This window comes from Sprattus sprattus (assembly GCF_963457725.1).
Source record: "Sprattus sprattus genome assembly, chromosome: 10".
Classification (NCBI taxonomy): Eukaryota; Metazoa; Chordata; class Actinopteri; order Clupeiformes; family Clupeidae; genus Sprattus; species Sprattus sprattus.
In genome coordinates this window covers 21,721,629-21,740,887 of record NC_137908.1, presented here as the reverse complement: position 1 = coordinate 21,740,887, position 19,259 = coordinate 21,721,629, and the positions used below count along the sequence as shown (strand labels likewise).

General features: G+C 38.5%; 1 protein-coding gene across 5 annotated transcripts; it reads left to right on the top strand.

Moving 5' to 3' along the window:
* Nucleotides 1–422: 422 nt before the first annotated feature.
* Nucleotides 423–18,756, top strand: pxk (PX domain containing serine/threonine kinase). Of its 5 annotated transcripts, none has more exons than XM_080846251.1 (19): nt 424–841; nt 2,121–2,171; nt 2,277–2,324; nt 2,573–2,759; nt 2,858–2,935; nt 3,989–4,062; nt 4,811–4,885; nt 5,885–5,989; nt 6,204–6,305; nt 7,158–7,319; nt 7,682–7,799; nt 11,958–12,036; nt 12,242–12,290; nt 12,462–12,539; nt 12,811–12,897; nt 13,131–13,194; nt 13,964–14,023; nt 14,436–14,462; nt 17,231–17,361. In XM_080846251.1, exons 1-18 carry the CDS (start codon nt 740–742, stop codon nt 14,450–14,452), a joined length of 1,536 nt encoding a protein of 511 aa, XP_080702377.1. In that variant the 5' UTR covers nt 424–739; the 3' UTR covers nt 14,453–14,462; nt 17,231–17,361. The 5 variants fall into 5 exon arrangements, with proteins under 5 accessions (XP_080702375.1, XP_080702377.1, XP_080702376.1 ...); XM_080846250.1 differs by having other exon boundaries at nt 14,433–14,462; XM_080846252.1 differs by having other exon boundaries at nt 14,436–14,458; nt 17,231–17,344.
* Nucleotides 18,757–19,259: the final 503 nt, after the last annotated feature.

Sequence of the window (19,259 nt, the reverse complement as noted above, 5' to 3'; positions counted from 1 at the left end):
ATGCTAGAAAAGGCATTGTTCATCACCTAATTGTTCCTGGATGGTTGGGTATATTATGTCTATGGTAGTGACACCCACAGTAAAAACAAAAAAACTACAAGCTTCCGGTCGACTCCATACTGTGGGAGGAACAATGAAATGGGAAGCATGCAATTTACGCGCAACGTCATATCCTGCAAAACTTGGTGAAAACAGACAGGTATTAAACAGAAGTAAAACAAATATATATGTTACTACAGTTTTCCCAATGTTGACGGGTGGGGGCATCTATTTTCGATTCTAAACTTGGGGTTGGTGAGGTTCGTCCGACTTTTGGAGTCGGAAATCCGATTTAAGGGCGCGTTCCAGTTGAAATCTCCGACTGGGAACTCGGAAATTCCGACTTCCCAGTTCAAATTGAACGTAAAGACCAATCGTGAAGTTGTCAGATGCGCGTATTTATTGATTTTCAATTATGTAGCTTAGAACTGTTACAGGGAAATGTCAAACATTGACTTTGACAGCTGTTCGTTTCCACCAAGTTGCTTTGCGACGCGGTCGCGCAACGTTACTTCCGGTTATTCACCGATCAGGCGAATACACATCTACAATCGTCAGTGAAGTAGCACTTGGGGTGAGACAGACATCCTGACTCGGAGCCGCCCCCTGCCATAATGGTAGAAACGGCGTTCTGGGTTTGCTGAATTGACAACACAAATTTCCTGTCTCATAACGTCAGATCAATTAATTGAACGCTAGAATGGCGTTCATGGAAAAACCATCACCTGGGGAAGTATTACTGGACGACACCATTACATTGACGGCATTTATCGAAGCAAGTCAGAATATAAACTCTCATACGGTAAGCGGTTGGGTCGATACAGTGCTGATACGTGATCACGGGTTTCCATGCTGATATGATAAAACCAGGTTGCCTTGCCCTTGACAGATTAAAAAGCCGGATATTCGTGACGGTGTTGTTTTTACATATGGCTAACGTTTTAACCCTGTGGCCAGAACGAGCTTGAATGAAATCCTGTCAGCTCATCTTATACTAGCCAGGAATCAAGCTAGGTATTGGCTCACAGTAGTAATAACGTCTGTGTTTATATTCGTATGCTAGCTATCGCTGAGTTAACTAGGGTTCACTGTATGGTTTATGACAGTCACTCACTGGTTGTCCATCAGCAACCTTAAGCAGTTGGCTTCTCTTTCCGATACCCTGTAAGAAGCGACAATAACATTGTATTAACGTCCGTTAGCAATATGGTGCTTTCTTCTGGTTGTTTGCTAATTCTGGATGACAGCTAATGTTAGTGTAACAACGCAGTCTTGCCAACAAAATAACAACACGGTTTTGCATTTTCACTGAAATACTTAACGTTACGAGCTAATGTTACCTAGGATAGCCATGTTATTTTAACGAAAACACCACCTGAACAAATCCCAACCTAGTATGTCCTTGTATGGTAAGTACGTCACCAGTGATTGTGAAGTTAAATATGAAAAAGCTCTTGGGCACATTGTGTGATTTGGTGAAATGAATTCGCAGTGCATCTTCAAACCTCTAGAAGAAGTCTATTTAGCCAGTGTTCACCCAACTTGGCTTGCTACCTTGGTTGCACACGTTGTTAACTGCTAAGATGAGAGGTTACCTCTCAGCGCCGAGATCACTTCTAGTTCTAGGCATAAAGAAAATCAGGCAGAGATACAGCTTCACTCACTATCACTGACTTCCACACAGCTTCTTTCATTCTTTTCTTAACCAGTATCATATCATGAATCAATTATTGCCAGTATTTAGACTAATAGATTTTACATTTGAACTTTTTCGGTGTACCTGTCTTTGCATCTGAAGCTGTTCAAATACAAAAATGTCATTGTATTTATATAGCGTCAATAACAATTGAAATAGTCTTTAGAGGCTTTACAGAGCCCAGAACCTGTGCCTCTTTCATTTGTGTAGACCTGAGTGTATTCCAGAGCATCCTTCAACTGAAACTGCCCAAATCTGGATGACAAAACCATTTGCACGCCATCATAAAAGCACATAGGCTTCTGTGTACATAATGCTCTAAAGATGAAATCATTTTCATTTTCTTTGTTTTGTTGATTCATTTTGTTTTTGTTTTTGAAACTAGGAATACATAATTCGTGTGCAGAGGGGTGTTGCAACAGAAAACAGTTGGCAGGTATGTCAGTTATTAACAGAATATACATCTTACCTCTTTTACAAAGACTTAAATGTGCTTGTCACAACAACCCTTTTCTGAAGTTATTTTTTTCATTATTTTCAGGTCATTAGGAGATACAGCGACTTTGATATGTTGAATAACAGCCTATTGGTAAGTTTCGTTTCCAGAATATTCTTTGAAGACACAAACACTTTATCTGATTGGTCCACTTCCTCTGTCAACACATGCTATGTAGTAGGTAAAAGTGCTTTCATAAAAAAGAGGATGTCCTTTGTGTGTCTTTTTGCTGACGTTACCTGACCAATTTCCTGAAGACCACCCTTCCCATGAACCTAGCCTTCCAAAGGCAACAAATTCACTGTAGTCAGTTATCTCTCCCTATCCCTGTTGTTTGACAGATTTCTGGCCTCAGCCTACCTCTTCCCCCAAAGAAGCTTATTGGGAATATGGACAGAGAGTTCATAGCAGAGCGTCAGAAAGGACTGCAGGCCTATCTGAACTTTATCACCCAGCACCACATCTTATCCAGTAGTGAGCTGGTCAAAAAGTTCCTAGACACTAATAATTACTCTGCAAATTACACTGGTAAGGCACATATATTCCTTGTGTGGATGTAGTGTTTGTAAATACATGTTTATGAAATGTGGTTTATTTGAGCTGAACCAAGTTCTCTTTCTCCTCAGAAATAGCCTTACAGCAAGTGTCCATGTTCTTCAGGTCTGATCCGAAGTGGGAGGTGGTGGAGCCTCTAAAGGACATTGGTAAGTCTTGCTAGAGAATCTTGCCCTGACCTTTCTGGTCCTTCTTTGATTTAAAGCAGCTTTAAGTCAACATCTTTTGTGAACCTCAGTGACATTTTTATGCTGTACACCTACCACCACCATGGTGCAAAGGCACCCACTTATTACGTGCATTAACTGTTAATACAAAAACACAAGTCCATCAGCTATTGCTTAGCTTTTCTTAAATGTTGTTTCTACATGTTTTAATGTATCAATTACATTTTATCAGTTCAAAATTATTACAATTAAGCATTTAACTTAACACACTGAGCCAACTGACCCAAATGAGTCTAGCCTCACATTGCTATAGAGATGTTTGGTTTTGTGAGACTAGGTTCATTTTGACCTGCTAATGAGATCCATTCCACTAAAAACAGTTTAAAATATCCACATAGAAGTGAGAAGTTGAGTGTTTCCCACAGAATCTTGTGAGACTATGGTGCGTGGCCCTTGCTCGTACCCTTTTCTCACAAACGGTCAAAACAGTAAAATGACTAGAGCAAACATTTCAGCCTTAAAAAAAATAGCCCTTACACTGGCTTCCAGTAAGTCACACAATTGGCTTAGGAAGTGGTTACCCGTGTGTTTTGGTTTTTTGAATATACAAAATACTGAATACAGATAATGGAAACAGTGGTACAACATTTAAATTGTATCCAATCAGTACAATTGATAGGCCTCCTTAGTGTCTATGCCTGTTTATGTCACCATGTCATGAATTAAAAGATGAACAAGCTAAAAGGTTCAGAAAGAAAACCAACCTCCTCTAAAAACAAAACTAAAAGAGGGTCTTCTCCCACGGTGGTGCAGGGGGGCAATATCTGCCTGGAATGGAGGGCTCACAAGTCGACCTTTTCATGACTCGAATGGGTGGGACCTGATATTTAAGAAAGTTATGCCTTCCTTAGATCTGTTATGGCCATACTTTGAATAGACTGAGGATGGTTTAGTAGTCTCAGATCAGATCAGTTTTATTTGCCCTTACATTTCTGTGAAAGATGTAATGTGTTCTTTCCTCTTTGCACTTTCCAGGCTGGAGGATACAAAAGAGGTATTTCCTTATTAAAAATAAAGATCAGCCCAAAGAGCGGCAGGTGTTAAGTTGGGTGAGTTCTGTGTTTATTTTTCACATACAAAACCTTAAGCAATGCTATGGAATGCCACACTTTTAGGAAATCTACTGCTAGGTTTCTTCTCATAAGCAGTTTATTTTTTTCTTGCCTCTTGCGTAAGCATCATTCAGCCCCCTCTGCCATTGACTGTTCGTAAACAATGTGAGCCTTTATGTTTACACTCTTCAAGGACTTTTCTTCAGCACAGGTCCAGGCTTAACTCGCTGTTTTGCTTAAGGACATATTTTCATCCAGAATATGAACACATACATATTCATATTTAAATACGTGTATGTATTAAGTAGTAAAATCCAGGGATTAACTGAACAACTATGTGTAAAATGAGGTAAAAATAATTCAAAATTCTGTTTGTTCAAAAAAACAGAAGATTTCAAATAGCTGTACAATTGAGGCCCTTCTGAAGCTAGAGCTGAGCTGTTCTCTACATAATAGTCATTCCAAGCTAGAACATTTGTGAAATTTACATAAATAGGACCTAAAATGTGAACAGATTTTCAAAGTCATAAATGCACAAAGCGAAGCCAGTGGAATATTTATTTAGGAAATAGAAATTGTGTAATAATTAATATATTGACCAAATGATCCAACGTTAAATGAGTATGTAAAAGTATATGTAACTGTATGTATAACTGAACCCCAGTGGGCTCCCCCTGTTTATTGCAGAACTATGGTAAGGTAACATATTACGGTGGATTTATGTTGCGTTCATCTTTCTCCGCAGATTGGGTTTGGTCCTGATAAATTTCTCTCAGACAAAGATCTGCTGTCCATTATGAAGACGCTGCCTTCATTTTCTGTAAGTATAATTTTGGTAATGTCAAAGCACCACCACCATCACAGCCACTGATTGCTGATGACCTTTACACATGTGAATTACAGATTTTCACACTTTTGCTTTATGTTGTTTGATCTGTGGTGAATAGGCTCCTCTTGAGTTAAAAACATACCAAAGCCAATTTTAAGTATGCAATACTCAGTTTGTTTCTTAAACTGATTGTTCTTAATATTAATAAATAAAAAATACATCCAGTGAATGGTTAATACATAGTGGTTAATACATATCTGAGACAGACCAATAGAGGGGAAATAGGGACGGAGGATTATTAGAGAAAAGTGTTTAGTGAGACAAAAGAGATTGTAGAGAAAAAGGATGAAAGACGGAGGAGTGGTTGATGCCTCGGTAAAGTGTGGTAGAAGACATATCTGGTCTGGGGTCCTTTGGTGCTGGTTAAGTGGAATATTTGCATATGTAAAGTGGAATATTCGTATCACAATCTTTTTAATCACATCCATTTTAATCTCAATCCACAATTTGAAATCCCTTTGTCTTCCAAATTTAACTACCGGCATCACTCTTTGCTCCGTTCTTTCACCACATGTAGCAGTCGATATGCCCACGCTGCAAAACCACAGCAGCACACAATTAATGTTCAAATATAGGAAAAAGGAATACACAACCTTGTGGGGTGTGTCTGGGGGCTGGTTCTTAGGCAGTGGAACAATATGGGGTCTGCCGAGGTGGGAAAGACTGCAGACAAGAATGTCTGGCTGACCATTTGAATGTGCAATGTGCAAATGCTTTTGGTGCTAGTTTACTTCATGTAAATGTAATAAATTGTTGTGCAGGAAAGATTCACATGAGTTTAAACTATTAGAAAAGTACATTAAAGACACCAATGTTCTTCACAATCTAAATAAACCTGCCCTCACAATGACCTGGGTATGTGATTGCCAGGTTTTAAAAATTGTATTTGAAAAAGTGTCATCTCGTATTAATTTCATTTTTTTTGTCCAGTGTCCCTTCATGTACCCTGTCACCTTTGCCACCACGAACGAATCCTCTGCACTGATTATTAGGATGTTCAATGAGAAAGGAACACTGAGAGACCACATTTGTAAGGTAAGAATTCTATCCTTTTTCGCTGAAGTTGCCCCCAACTACCAATCAATTTGACCTGTTCATTTCCAGCTTTTCGGCAAACGTGTAAATGTATGTATGTGCCTACTGGCACGTCAGACACCAGTATTTATCACAGAACATCTTGTATAAATGTATCCTAGGTTTGATGACTTGACATCACTATTGAAGTTTATATTCTTTTTTTAAATCCCAGGTGAAACCAAAAGAGCCCTTCTTGAAGAAATACTGCAATCCTAAGAAGATCCAGGGCCTTGAACTTCAGCAGATCAGGACATATGGGAGGCAGGTATTGGAGGTGAGTAACAAGACCCATAACACCCAGACATATCAGCATTGAGACCACCATTGTGTTCAGTATTTTGTCAAGGATCCTGAAGTATTTTTTTTATAAAGTGCAGCTGAACAGCTTGATATATTGAGCTTAATATAGATGGATTAAGTGTGTGGTGTCTCCACTCCTCTCGATTTTGTCTGGTCTACCAAAAAAAGCCATTAGTCAATTACAAAAAATACAGAATGCAGCAGCGCGAGTCCTCACTAAAACCAGACGGAGGCACATAACACCAGTCTTAAAATCACTGCACTGGTTACCTGTTAGTTTCAGAATAAATGTAAAGGTTATTTTACTAGTCTATAAATCACTCCATAGTCATGCACATGAATATGTATATCAGACATGCTTTTGGTACACACCCAGTACATTTCTGATGTCTTCTGAGAGACAAAGAGACATGGAGAAGCAGCTTTTAGTTTCTATGCTCCCAGCCTTTAGATTCTAAAGGCTGGGAGCATAGAAACTAAAAGCTGCTTCTCCATGTCTCTTTGTCTCTCAGAAGATTCTGGCAGGGTGAGTATTCTAAAGTTTAGAATACTCACTCTGCCAGAATACCTAAAAATGGTGGAAACCTTTAAACATGCACTTAATACATACCTCTTTAATGTCGCCTATCACTCTGCAATATTTACCTCTAAGTGGTCTGTAGTGGGCCGGCTGTACATTTGTACGTGCCTTGCAATATGTTTGCACTTTTTCAACCCTCAAACCCCCCCATTTTCCTTTTGTGAAGTGCATTGTGTTACCTCCTGGTATGAAATGTGCCGTACAAATAAAGTTTGATTTGATTTGATTTGATTTAATTCCTCTTAGGCCCTGAAATTTCTCCATGACAAAGGATTTGCATACGGACACCTGCATGCTTCCAACATCCTGTTAGAAGATGATACATGCAAGCTGCTGGACATAGAGAACTCTCTGCTGGGTCTACCCTCCTACTACAGGCCTTATGTAACACAGTTCAGAAAAATCAATGTAAGTGCTTAAGTGGTATTGATCCGCATGTTCATAGACACCGTAGACACTATTGGACACTATTTCTGTTTTCTAAAGATGCGCACTGATTTTAAATGTTCTTTTAGTTGTAATCTGGTTAAAGATTAATGTCATAAGTGTTTTTAACCATGGCAGAAATAGTCATAGTAAGTATCTATAGATTGGCTTCAGATATTATCAACTACTTGGTTCAATTTTGTAGCAACATTCAAAAAGATATCAGTTAAGTTTTTTAATTGAATTTCTTACCATGTGATTAGTCTGCCGTGTTATAGGCCTTGTAAATTTTACATGCAAACTATTATTTCTGAAATTATCTGGTGATTGATGTTTTGTTGTAGACGACAGAGGCCATTGACGTGTACTCATTTGGACACTTGCTCTATGAAATGGTATACGGAAGACCACCAGACGCTGTGCCGGTGGACCAACTGCCTCCAGCCCCCTTCACATCTGTGGGTTAGTGAGCAACTTTCAGTCCCTCACACAGGTTCACACATGACTAAGGTACCAGATACTGCTTAGATGTGCTGTTTTGGCATTTTACTGGTCTGTGTACACAGACAAATACTTTACTGTGTCTCGAGGAAATATATTATATTAGAAATATGTTTTTCAGCTCGCTGATTTATCTTTAACTCACTCTTGGAGCTACAGGCAACCATAATACAGATTTAACACAGAAATATTTCTTGATAAGACACATAATGCTTAATCTCATTGTGAAGAAGGCCCGAGTCGGCCTTACTACGTTGTGGGAGGTAGGCTGAAGTTGGAAGTGAAGAGGGAAAATAGACAGCGCAGGAGATAGTGGCTTTCTTACAAAATAGTTTTTTTTTTTACAAGAGGGATTGAAACCCGAAAACATATATGGGCCATTCTACCGAATTTGTGTAATATGCAGTCCCTCAACAATGAAAGCTATTTACAAAACAATTAGGTATTTAGGCATAGATATTTACTAAGACAATGTTGTGGTCTATATAAACCCAATGCATTAAATGAGATAGTGATAGGCTAAATATATACAAAATCATCATTTGTAGGGTACTTTCTATTAGGAAGTAGCTGTCCCCAACCCTGACATCTAAATTTCAGCCTGTAAATAACACTTTTCAATTTTTTTCGATTTTTTTCAATGATCTAATTTCAAAGATCTTTTTGATTGGGTTTAAACAGAACTTGGAAAATTTAGATTTATTGTGGGTTTAATTTTGAAATAAATAAACTATTCTCAAAAAATCATGTCCCCAGTTTTCATGTCACTACCGAAACACAAGAGTTTTAGTCCATTGGCTGAGCCTTTGTTTTAGCCACGACCCTGCATTTTTGACCATGCAGTGACACTGTCCCTCATGGTTGAATGGTAAGTAGCTAAATCCCATAGTTTTTATACAAATGTGTTCCAAAGTCTGAAAATCGACGTGTAACCTTAAGAATTGTCACTACCAAAACCCATGTTTTCTTCAATAAAGTAAACCTTCTGGGGTTTCATGCAAAATCTTATGTTTGTATGTGTGTACACCTCTTCAAAGATTTGTTTGCAAGCCGTGTGCTTGCTAGAATTCTTTATTTATGCTTAAAGTTAGCTAGAATTGTCACTACCGAAACAGTCACTACTGAAACATATGGTAGTGACCTGATGATTTCGGTAGTGACAAAATGAAATGGTAAGTAGTTCAATCCCATAATTTTGAAATAAATATGTTGTGTGGACTAAAGGGCGGCCCAGAGCACCTTTTGGAAGATTTTGGGAGAGAAATGAACATCCATCCAACAGTGCAGTCACAACCGAAACAGTGCAGCATTACCGAAACACTGGATGTTTTGTAAAAAATTAAGTATATTGAGTAATCAACTAAAATGTTATGATACTGATTGGATTAATGTATGTTCAATTTCATCAATCAACAACTCTGGAATCAATATGATCAGTATTTTGCATTTTACAAAGAAATATTGCACTTAGATTTTGATGAATTGTATAAATTGAACTTCAAAATTTGGTAAAAATTTCATTTTTATGGATTTCATTGTGAAAACCTTTCATTGTGAAATATTTGTTAAAATACTCTTCAGAGAAGGGAAGGAAACACAATCTGAACAGGTCAATAATAATACTTTTTTTACTATAGTAAATGTGATGTTTCGGTAGTGACAATTTTTGGAAGAGGAAAAAACATTCCAACATATTCTGAAAATACAATATAAAAATCGACTGTTCTTTTACTAGATATGGTACAATATACAGTACTGTGCAAAAGTTTTAGGCAGGTGTGAAAAAATGCTGTAAACTAAGAATGCTTTCAAAAATGGAAGTGTTAACAGTTTATTTGCATCAATTCTTCATAAATTAACAAAATGCAGTGAAGGAACAGAAGAAAATTCTAAATTAAATCAATATTTGGTGTAACCACCCTTTGCCTTCAAAATAGCATCAATTCTTCTAGATACACTTGCGCACAGTTTTTGAAGGAACTTGGCTGGTAAATTGTTCCAAACATCTTGGAGAACTAACCACAGATCTTCTGTGGATGTAGGCTTCCTAAAATTCTTCTGTCTCTTCATGTAAATCCAGACAGACTCGATGATGTAGAGATCAGGGCTCTGTGGGGGTCATACCATCACTTGCAGGACTTTCTGTTCTTCTTTAAGCTGAAGATAGTTGTTAATGACATTGGCTGTATGTTTGGGGTTATGTTCCTGCTGCAGAATACATTTGGTGCCAATCATACGCCTCCCAGATGGTATTGCATGATGGATTAGTATCTGCCTGTATTTCTCAGCATTGAAGACACCATTCATCCTGACCAAATCTCCAACTCCACTTGCAGAAATGCAGCCCCAAACTGGAAAGGAACCTCTACCATGCTTCACTGTTGCCTGCAGACTCTCATTATTGTACCTCTCTCCAGCCCTTCGGCGAACAAACTGCCTTCTTCTACAGCCAAATATTTCTAATTTTGACTCATCAGTCCAGAGCACCTTCTGCCATGTTTCTGCACCCCAGTTTCTATGTTTTCGTGCTTAGTTCAGTCACTTGGCCTTGTTTCCTTGTCGGGGTAGAGCTTTTTGGCTGCAACTCTTCCATGAAGACCACTTCTGGCCAGACTTCCCCGGACAGTAAATGTCTGTACCTGGGTACCACTGGTTTCTGCCAGTTCTGAGCTGATGCCACTGCTTGAAATCTTCCGATTTCGATGGTAAATAAGCTTGATGTGTTTTTCATCAGCTGCATTAAGTTTCCTTGGCTGACCACTGCGTCTACGATCCTCAACATCTTCTTCAAAAGAGCTTGAACTGCACATTTTGAAACCCCTGTCTGCTTTGAAATCTTTGTCTGGGAGAGACCCTGCTGATGCAGTATAACTACGTTGTGTCTTGTTGCTGTGCTCAGTCTTACCATGTAAATGGATACAAAATAAACATTTATTGTTTACATTTTTCAAAGCATTCTTAGTTCATAGCATTTTTTCACACCTGCCTAAAACTTTTGCACAGTACTGTACATACAGACAAAGTTTTGGGAATAAAACATAAAAAAATTCAAAATATTTCCGACCTGACTTTGCACAAATTCGGTAGAATGGCCCATGTACAAGATACATTTAGTTTATTGAGTGCTTGTGATATTCCTGCAAGTATGATAGGTAACATCCTCACACAGACTGCACCAGTGAATGTAAGTACATTACTTGTCCTTACACAGGGCAACCAGAATAATGTCAGTACAGTGACACCATGGACAGGTGCCAAATACATGTTGTGCGCAGTTTTGCACATGCACAGTCAATATGGAAAAAGTCCGTACAAACTCAAAATAGTGCTGACGCATAGAGAGTTGGCATGTAGAGTGGTCTAAGAGCAGTAGGGTTGGAAGAGGTAGGAACTATAGCGCCTTCAGGTTTTGCTCAGCAGGTCAGGTGTGTGGTATGGGTGATGTCAGGCTGAGATACAGGAAGGGATGGCTAACATTTCACAGTGAAAGTTCAGTTTAAAATTTGCACAATGAACACATGTGTGGAGTCCTAATTGAACCTACTTCCTTTATGGTGCAAGTAATAAAGGTTCAAATGTCAGGTTTTTATGTCAGAAAAAGACACGCAACTAAGCTAAGGTTGTAAGCTCTGTGGATAGTATTGATTCTCTGACACATGCTGTACATGCTGGTAATACTCAGTAGCAGACTTTGAAATGAGATTCACATGAGTCATTTTAATCATTACCCCTCAACCCCTTATTACCGGTTAAACGAATCACAGAACTCCTTGACATGTAGCTGGGTGTTTTTGTTTTCTTTTATAAGCTTACCCTTTCAGAAAAAGCGCTTTCATAAATGCTTCAAGGAAACACATGACTTTGATTTATATTTGAAATTGACCCAAGTATAGCGATAAACTGTTCCTGTTTTTATATGAGACATTAACAGGCCATATATTAAGATTTGATTCCATAACTGAAGAATTGAATAACTGAACCAAACAGAATGATTAATAAATCATTATTATTATTAATAATAATAATTCTAATGATAACAATAATAAAAGGCATCAGGCCTTTTCTGGGATCTTTATTGGGCATATTTTCTGATCTGTTTCACTGTGTTGGTACCTTCAGTGTCTGTGCTGCAGTCCATTCTGTCCACTGAGGCCTGTAAAACAGGGATGCCCTCCATTACACAACTTCTACAGACACCGTAAGTACCATCTCATTCTCACCGTTACCAGTCTCCAACTTCCTTTACTCCACCATTATCTTCTTTCACTTGCATCACTCTTGATCCCTCCTCACTAGACATAATAACAAACTACTTAATGCGCATGTTTTATCCCGGTGAAACAGATTTTTCTTATTGCCACACAGACACATCTTTAATAGTACTCTCTATTGGTTTTACACAGACTATTCAAAGACGTGTTGCTGTTTAACTCCGAGAAGGCCCAGTTCAAGGTAAATGATTTCCCTGCAAGTGGAAGTCAGATGACTCTTTGCTATGACCCTTTGTGTGTGAGTTTTTATATGTATTTGTGTGAGTGTGTGTGTGAGTGAGGGAGTGAGTGAGTGAATTCTTGTTTGCAAAATACACATGATTTTATGTACATTTTCACTTCCAAAAAAAAGATCACCACCAAGTTAAAGGAGGCATTGAAAACTGCCAAAGACAGCCTGGAGAAGAGACTTCAGGAGGAGCAGAAAATTGTCAGTACTATGGCACATAACGTCTCATGTTTTGTACAATTGGCAATAATATTGGGTGTAATATTGGGTGAAGCAATAGTATTGGGTGTAGTTACTGCTAGTTGTACATGTAATGACTGAATGTATCCTCACACCAAACTGATTATTCACTGTGCTTTGTATTCAAACAAATAAATAAAGTAAAGGTTACAGGACAGTATTTAGGACAGTGATGTTCTTCCTGTTTCATTTTTTGTTTTATTTTGAAGGATAGTGTGTTTTCTGTCGTTAGGTCCATCAGCACAGAAGGCTGACCAGAGCACAATCTCACCATGGCTCAGAGGAAGAGAAGAAAAAGAGAAAAATTCTTGCAAGAAAGGTGAGTGTGCGCGTGCGTGCATGTGTGGTCACAAGGCCAAATAACTGAAGGGGTGCATCATATGAGTGTCACACACACACACACACACACACACACACACACACACACACACACACACACACACACAATGTGTGACACTCATATGAAGCACCCCTTCAGTTCTTTGGCCTTGTGACCCAGTGGAGGATGATGATCACATTGTTTTGCTAACAGACGTCTTTTTACAACTGCAGAAATCCAGGCAGTCAACTTATGAAAATGAAGAGGACATCTCGGTGAAGTACTGTAATAACTCTGGTAGGTTTGTAATGGCATTTTAAGGAACAACATGTAGATGTTCAGTGAGAAAAAAAACATCATTCCCACTCACAGCATCCACACAGGACATTTAATCTCAGCAGTGCAACTTTAGAGAGCTCCAGTCTTTCAGTGCTGAGCCAATGTGTGTATGCCTGCTGTGAGTGGAAGGTCACAGAATATGTGAAAGACAATGACAATGTGACAGACATGCATAAGAATAGTCAAGTAAAAAATAAGTGAAAAACAGGCTGTTATAACCTATAAATATTCGGGGTACTTAAATCTAATACTTTTTCATATATTCAGGATTGCGGTGTATGGTTACTTTCATGCCAGATATTTCCACCAAGATTTTGGTCTATAACTAGTTAGCTAACTACCTAAAATGCAAAAACCTTGCAAACACCAACAGGAAATTGTATTTGCGCTACCATTCCAATACTGAGCTTGGCTGCAATAACGTTTCTAGTATTGATGACAAACACGTGTTATCATTAACTTCCATGGTTCTTCAACAATATGCTGTAATGGAACCATTTCTGCATTGGGCGTCGAAAGGTCAACACTTTGGCCACAGTAGGAAGTCAAAAGATTCAAAACATACTAAAAAGTTCAGTTAATGAATGATGTACAGAATGTCCAACGATGTTTTAAGTCAGAATCAACACAAATGTGTGCCCCTTGGACATTGTTCTGTAAAACATTAGCTGGGTTATGTCCAAAGAAGTAAAATGGTGTAGCTGAGCCCTCCTCTCCCCTGTAACAGGCTCAGGTGCGAGTTCACCACCCACGTGCCCCTCCTCCCCTACCCCACCGTCCGCATCAGGTATGTGCCCTGCCCACAAGCATGCCAGACAAGTGTTTGACCTGTCCCCCCTGTAGGATTAGATTTCTAGGCTTGAACGTCATATAAGGAAGTGCTCCCCCAAGTGTTGACAAACGATGTGCAACACTCTCTGCATGGGAAGTAAAATTCTGTTAATTTAACAGTGTTACTAAATGCAAATCACCAGCTTTTAAATACTCCAACTAGATAATGACATGGTGACATTTTAGAGTTTAACATCAACTTGCTGTGCCTTTCTCAGACCTTATCATTTCCATCCAACTTATCCTTCACCACCATCTTACCTATCTGTAGATTTGTATTGTTGATTCTGCTCATTGTAAAAAAAAAATAATAATTAACAGTAACGTGTATCTACCTCTCTTTCCCCTCTCTGCTGTCTTCCAAGTAGAGCATGCACCATGTTGATCATGTGTGGGTAAAGTAATTCAATACTGATTCCTTCCTTTTTTTTTTTTTTTTTAAAGTTGCAGCATACCCTGTACTTCCAGCAGGAATCCCCAACCCTCTCCACCCCTTTCCTTAAAAGTTGTTGGTGTTCTCCATGACCCTTCACTTTACTAGTGGCTATTTAAATTTAAAGTGGTGTGAAGAAATAACTAAAATGATTGAAAATCTACTTTATTTTGTGTCAGCTTAGTTGACATCAGTTTAAATCTGTAAAAGAGATGTGCTGCTTTGAGCAGGGTAATTGCAACTTTAATTGTATCACAATCTACAATTCATAGATCACTTTTTGGACATTTTGGGGACAAATTACTCACCACCAACCCACACAGGCAACCTCATTTTATGCCCTAGACCAGGGGTGTCAAACATACGGCTCGCGGGTCCGGCCCACCAGGGGGTCTAGCTTGGCTCACCGGATGACTTTGCTAAGTGTGAAAATAACAGAAAGATATAAATTGCATTTCTATACCTTCACCAGTATGCTTGAAATATTGTTGTTATGTATGCGATATTATGCTATGATCTTACTGGTCTGGGCAACTTGAGATCAAAGTGGGCAGTATGTGGCCCCTTAACAGTTTGACACCCCTGCCCTAGACAGTACTTTGAGCATGTGCTTTAAACATGATGTGGATTGTGATCACTTTGTCACAAGGTGAATGTTTGTGAGAATTATTATTATTTTATGCCTTAATTTATTTTTGAATCTCTTTTATTTATATTTTCTGGTATCGGTTTAGTGCTCATATCAAGTAAAAATGCTATATTTAAAATTAGGAATTGTATATAGTAATTCAAGGGGAAAGTCACTTGTATTGTTGCATTATGATTGGACATCTTAATGCAAGCAGTTATTCTTAAAGGTACAGTGCATAGGGTTAAGGGGGATCTATTAGCAAACATGGATTACCGTATTAATAGCTGTGTTTAATTACGAAATCTTTGTATCTACATAGGGAGTGGGTCCTCATCCACAAAGTCTGCCATGTTGCGCCGCCATATTTTTACAGTATCCTAGACAAGACAAACCATAACACTGGCTCCAGAGAGAGTTTTCATGTTTTTATGGCGACTTACAGCCAGCTTAGGTTATCCTACACTAATGGAAAAGGAGGGGTGACTAAGGGATATTCAGTTGGTAGATGCCACTAAATCCTACACAATACACCTTTAAATGAACTACTGCAGCCACATGCTCAAACTAGGGCTGGGGGATATAAATGTAAAATATATATATTTATATATATATATATATATATGTATATAAAATGGGAAGCTTTGATGGCATTTTAAATGCCTTGCTGAATGGCACATACCAGCCTTTCACATCCATACTTACTGAGTTACTTCAGTCACACTCTACCCTTGCTGCGGTATCGTGTTTGCTGAGCTCATGTGCACTTCTACAGATGGCTAAAATCTTTATTTAACACAGACACGCAAGTGCCAGCTTCAGATGTCAAAATTATGCTTCCCATGGGCTTCAACTAATTCAGTTTCATATTAATATGTTTCAACCTCTGAAAAAATAGTTTAAACGAACATTTTATTCACATTCTATTGTGTGACCTTTGGCTTGACTATTTTGCATATTCATAGATCCGTGAAAACTAAATGAGGCAAAATTGTAGAGCTACATGCAAGCCATTTTAGCCAAGGTCATGAAGCCTTTCTTAAGCATATTTAAGCATATAGCTGAGTAGTGTTGGGATAAAGGGATCTGTTCATTTCAGTTTGCAGACCCTTCTATTTTATGTATTTTTTTTACTTTCTGAAGAAAAATGGAGCCTTAAAGTAAAGAAATGATAATTTTCACTATCAACTAGTATGATTTTGTCATATCGCCCAGCCTTGGCACACACCAGTTCTTTGGGTATAACACCATAGTACAGGATCCTCTGTTAACTCAATCACTGCCACTGGGAAGTATTCAGTTTGATGAGTCCTTTAGAGCAGGAGTTCACAAACCTTTTTGAGGTCATAAATGTAACACAGATTAAGAACGTCAGAACTATTTGTTTGACTGATTTGAGGGAGGTACAGCTTTCAGGACATTAGTTGCCTCTGTCCCAAGCATAACTTCACACATTTCAACCGCCACGTAAGTATGAGGTCTTGTGTGGCAAGTTTCATCGTCCATGTTTTCTAGTGTGTGTATGCCTTGCTGTTTCGACTGAACAATAATTTAGTTTTGCCCTAGTATTCTGCATGCTTTGTTATCAGATGCCACTTCTGCTTGGCTGGCTTCATAGCTCTGTGTGCTAGCATCTGAAGAAACATGATGCATTTTGGTCTCATCACTGTCAATGAAACCAAACTCAATATAACTGTCTTCATATATTTTTTTTCAATTTAGCTGTTTGGGCTTTGTGTCACTTGATGATGTGGACTGACTGAAATACTTGTCCATTCTCACCAGCTAGCTGGCTGGCCTGTTGCGCCCTGATTGAAATGAGTGATTCATGACAGATTGTCATGATGTGTCAGTCATATCACAGTTGCTAGAGTTTGCCAAAGTTGACATGGGACAAAATGGACACAGTATGCTTGTTTCAATTAAATGGTTAATGGCTTAAATGGTTCCCATCTGCAGATATGCTATTTTTAATGATCCAGCACAATTTTATATAAGATGGCTTATTACTTTGCAGTCCTCCTGGCTATGCCCACATTGAGAACCACTGCTTTAGAGGGTGCTGCAGAATGAACTTAAAATGTGTTTTCTGGTTGACACAGGAGCCTCTGAGGGACCACCACCACCACCACCACCTCCTCCCCCTCCCGCTGTGCAGCCACCATTTGATTCTGGCCCCCCTCCCCTGGCTTCTCCATCATCGAGTGGTTTGGGCCGCACGGCCCTTCTCGGCTCTATCCAGAGCTTCAGCAAAGGCAAGCTGAAGAAAATTGAGACCATCGACCGCAGTAACCCCCTCGTTTGAGAAGCAGCCCATCTCTTCACTTCCCTGTGCTTCATCTTCATGTTAGGTTCATGGTTGTCTTGTTTGGTCATTCAGGGTAAAACACAGGGGTTGGAGTGCAACATAAGGATTAGGATGTTACCTGGACATACTGGTTTGTATGTTATAAAGATAAAGTAATTTGACAAACAACCAAGCTTATATGGTCTATAGGGCCTTCCTGACCCTTCAGGTTTCCAGCATGATATGCCATCTATGAGAGGCTTGCCTTGCTGATGGCATGAACCAGCATTTCGATGAGCTTTTCAGTTTGCAGTCCTCAAAAGTGTTATACAGGGAATTTTATTATTTTCCAATCTAAATGTCTGAAGTTTAGTTTAACCTAAAGAGATGCCATAGAGGTACTTTCAAGCAGCTGATCCTGTGGAGCTTTTCCCAGTTAACATAACAGAATTTACCCAACTGCAAGCCAAGCTTTCAGTTCACACCTGCTGCATTATTTTGATTTTACCGGATATTTCAATTTTATTGTGTGCCATTTAAATCTCAATCACATTTCTATGATCATTTGAATATGCACTCAAATGAAACAAATGGCTTGTTTGAGTTGTGAATTTGTGCCACTTTGTACCATTGTGCCTATATGTGTATATAGTATAAATATGGAAGAACAGAAGTGGATTCTGCTTAATTTTCAGTTTTGCACCATGCCAAAAAAAAAACCTTTGTTCACGTTAATTCACCAGTCACGTTCTATGTGTACATTGTGCTTGGTACAAAAAATTAATCATAATGCAAATACGTCCATGAGCATTGTTCAGGAATTAGCATGAGCTTGTTACTCAAAAATTGAAAAAAAAACAATAGATGCCCAGATAATCTGCCTTTAGCATTATAGATTTCCATTGAAGTATAACTAATTCCATTTGTATATGCATTTGTATGTATTGAAATAGTAGCAAAACACGCTTAAGAGATAAATGCTACAATTATTTTTGTGTTTATATTGAATATTAAAGAAGTTTTACCTTCTCTCTATAGCACTTTACCACATGGTCTTTCTTAGTGGTCATGAAAAGAGTTTACAATGATATAAAACATTACTTGTGTTATACAGCAGAAGAATTCTTTTAATATATGATGTTGGTTATCTGCCTTTTGCTGAAACTCTGTACTTCCACAACCACTGTTTGAAGCACTTAAGGTGCAGCCTCCAGCTATTTTTTCTTAGCAGCAGCATAGAACATTTTTGTTTTAATTGTCTGAAAACATTGTGTAGATATGTATGAATATTATTTTTGATGGAATGGTCATTGGATCTGAAATAAAGCTTACACAAATGTGTTTGGTCGTGAAAGTTTGTTTGGATTTCATCTTATTTGCATTTAAACTTTCTTTTATTACAAGCATCAGACTAAACAGACCTGTTGATATCAGGCCCCCTTCACACCTATGTAGCACTATGCATCTTGGGAGATCGAGGTATAGGTGTGAATGCACCCAAGATGCATTGAGGACGCATTGATCGCTCAGATCACATTCAGAGGTCATCTGGACTGCATATGGCCACCTTCTTTTTGCAGTGTGTACACAAATGTGTCCTGGGCCACACTGCAGGACTTACTAATCATTTGATTGCCTCTGCGTAAGCCGAAGAACATACTCATTTGCCGACAACATAATAACTTGCTAGAGTATAATAATAATACTTATTTTTCATACAACGCTTTTCTAGATACCCAAAGACGCTTTACATAGGGCAAAGACAAACAAAACAATACAACAAATGCAAAAAAATAGGAAGACAGACAAACAGAACATTTTAGTAGGAAAGCTGTGCGGAATGA

Bases quoted from the DNA above. Each gene is read 5' to 3' on its own strand.
- pxk (XM_080846248.1), top strand. From the start codon at position 740: ATGGCGTTCATGGAAAAACCATCACCTGGGGAAGTATTACTGGACGAC. The intron at 4,063-4,810 runs GTGAGTTCTGTG...CTTTCTCCGCAG, and splicing joins AGCGGCAGGTGTTAAGTTGG to ATTGGGTTTGGTCCTGATAA. The intron at 14,024-17,230 runs GTATGTGCCCTG...TGGTTGACACAG, and splicing joins TACCCCACCGTCCGCATCAG to GAGCCTCTGAGGGACCACCA.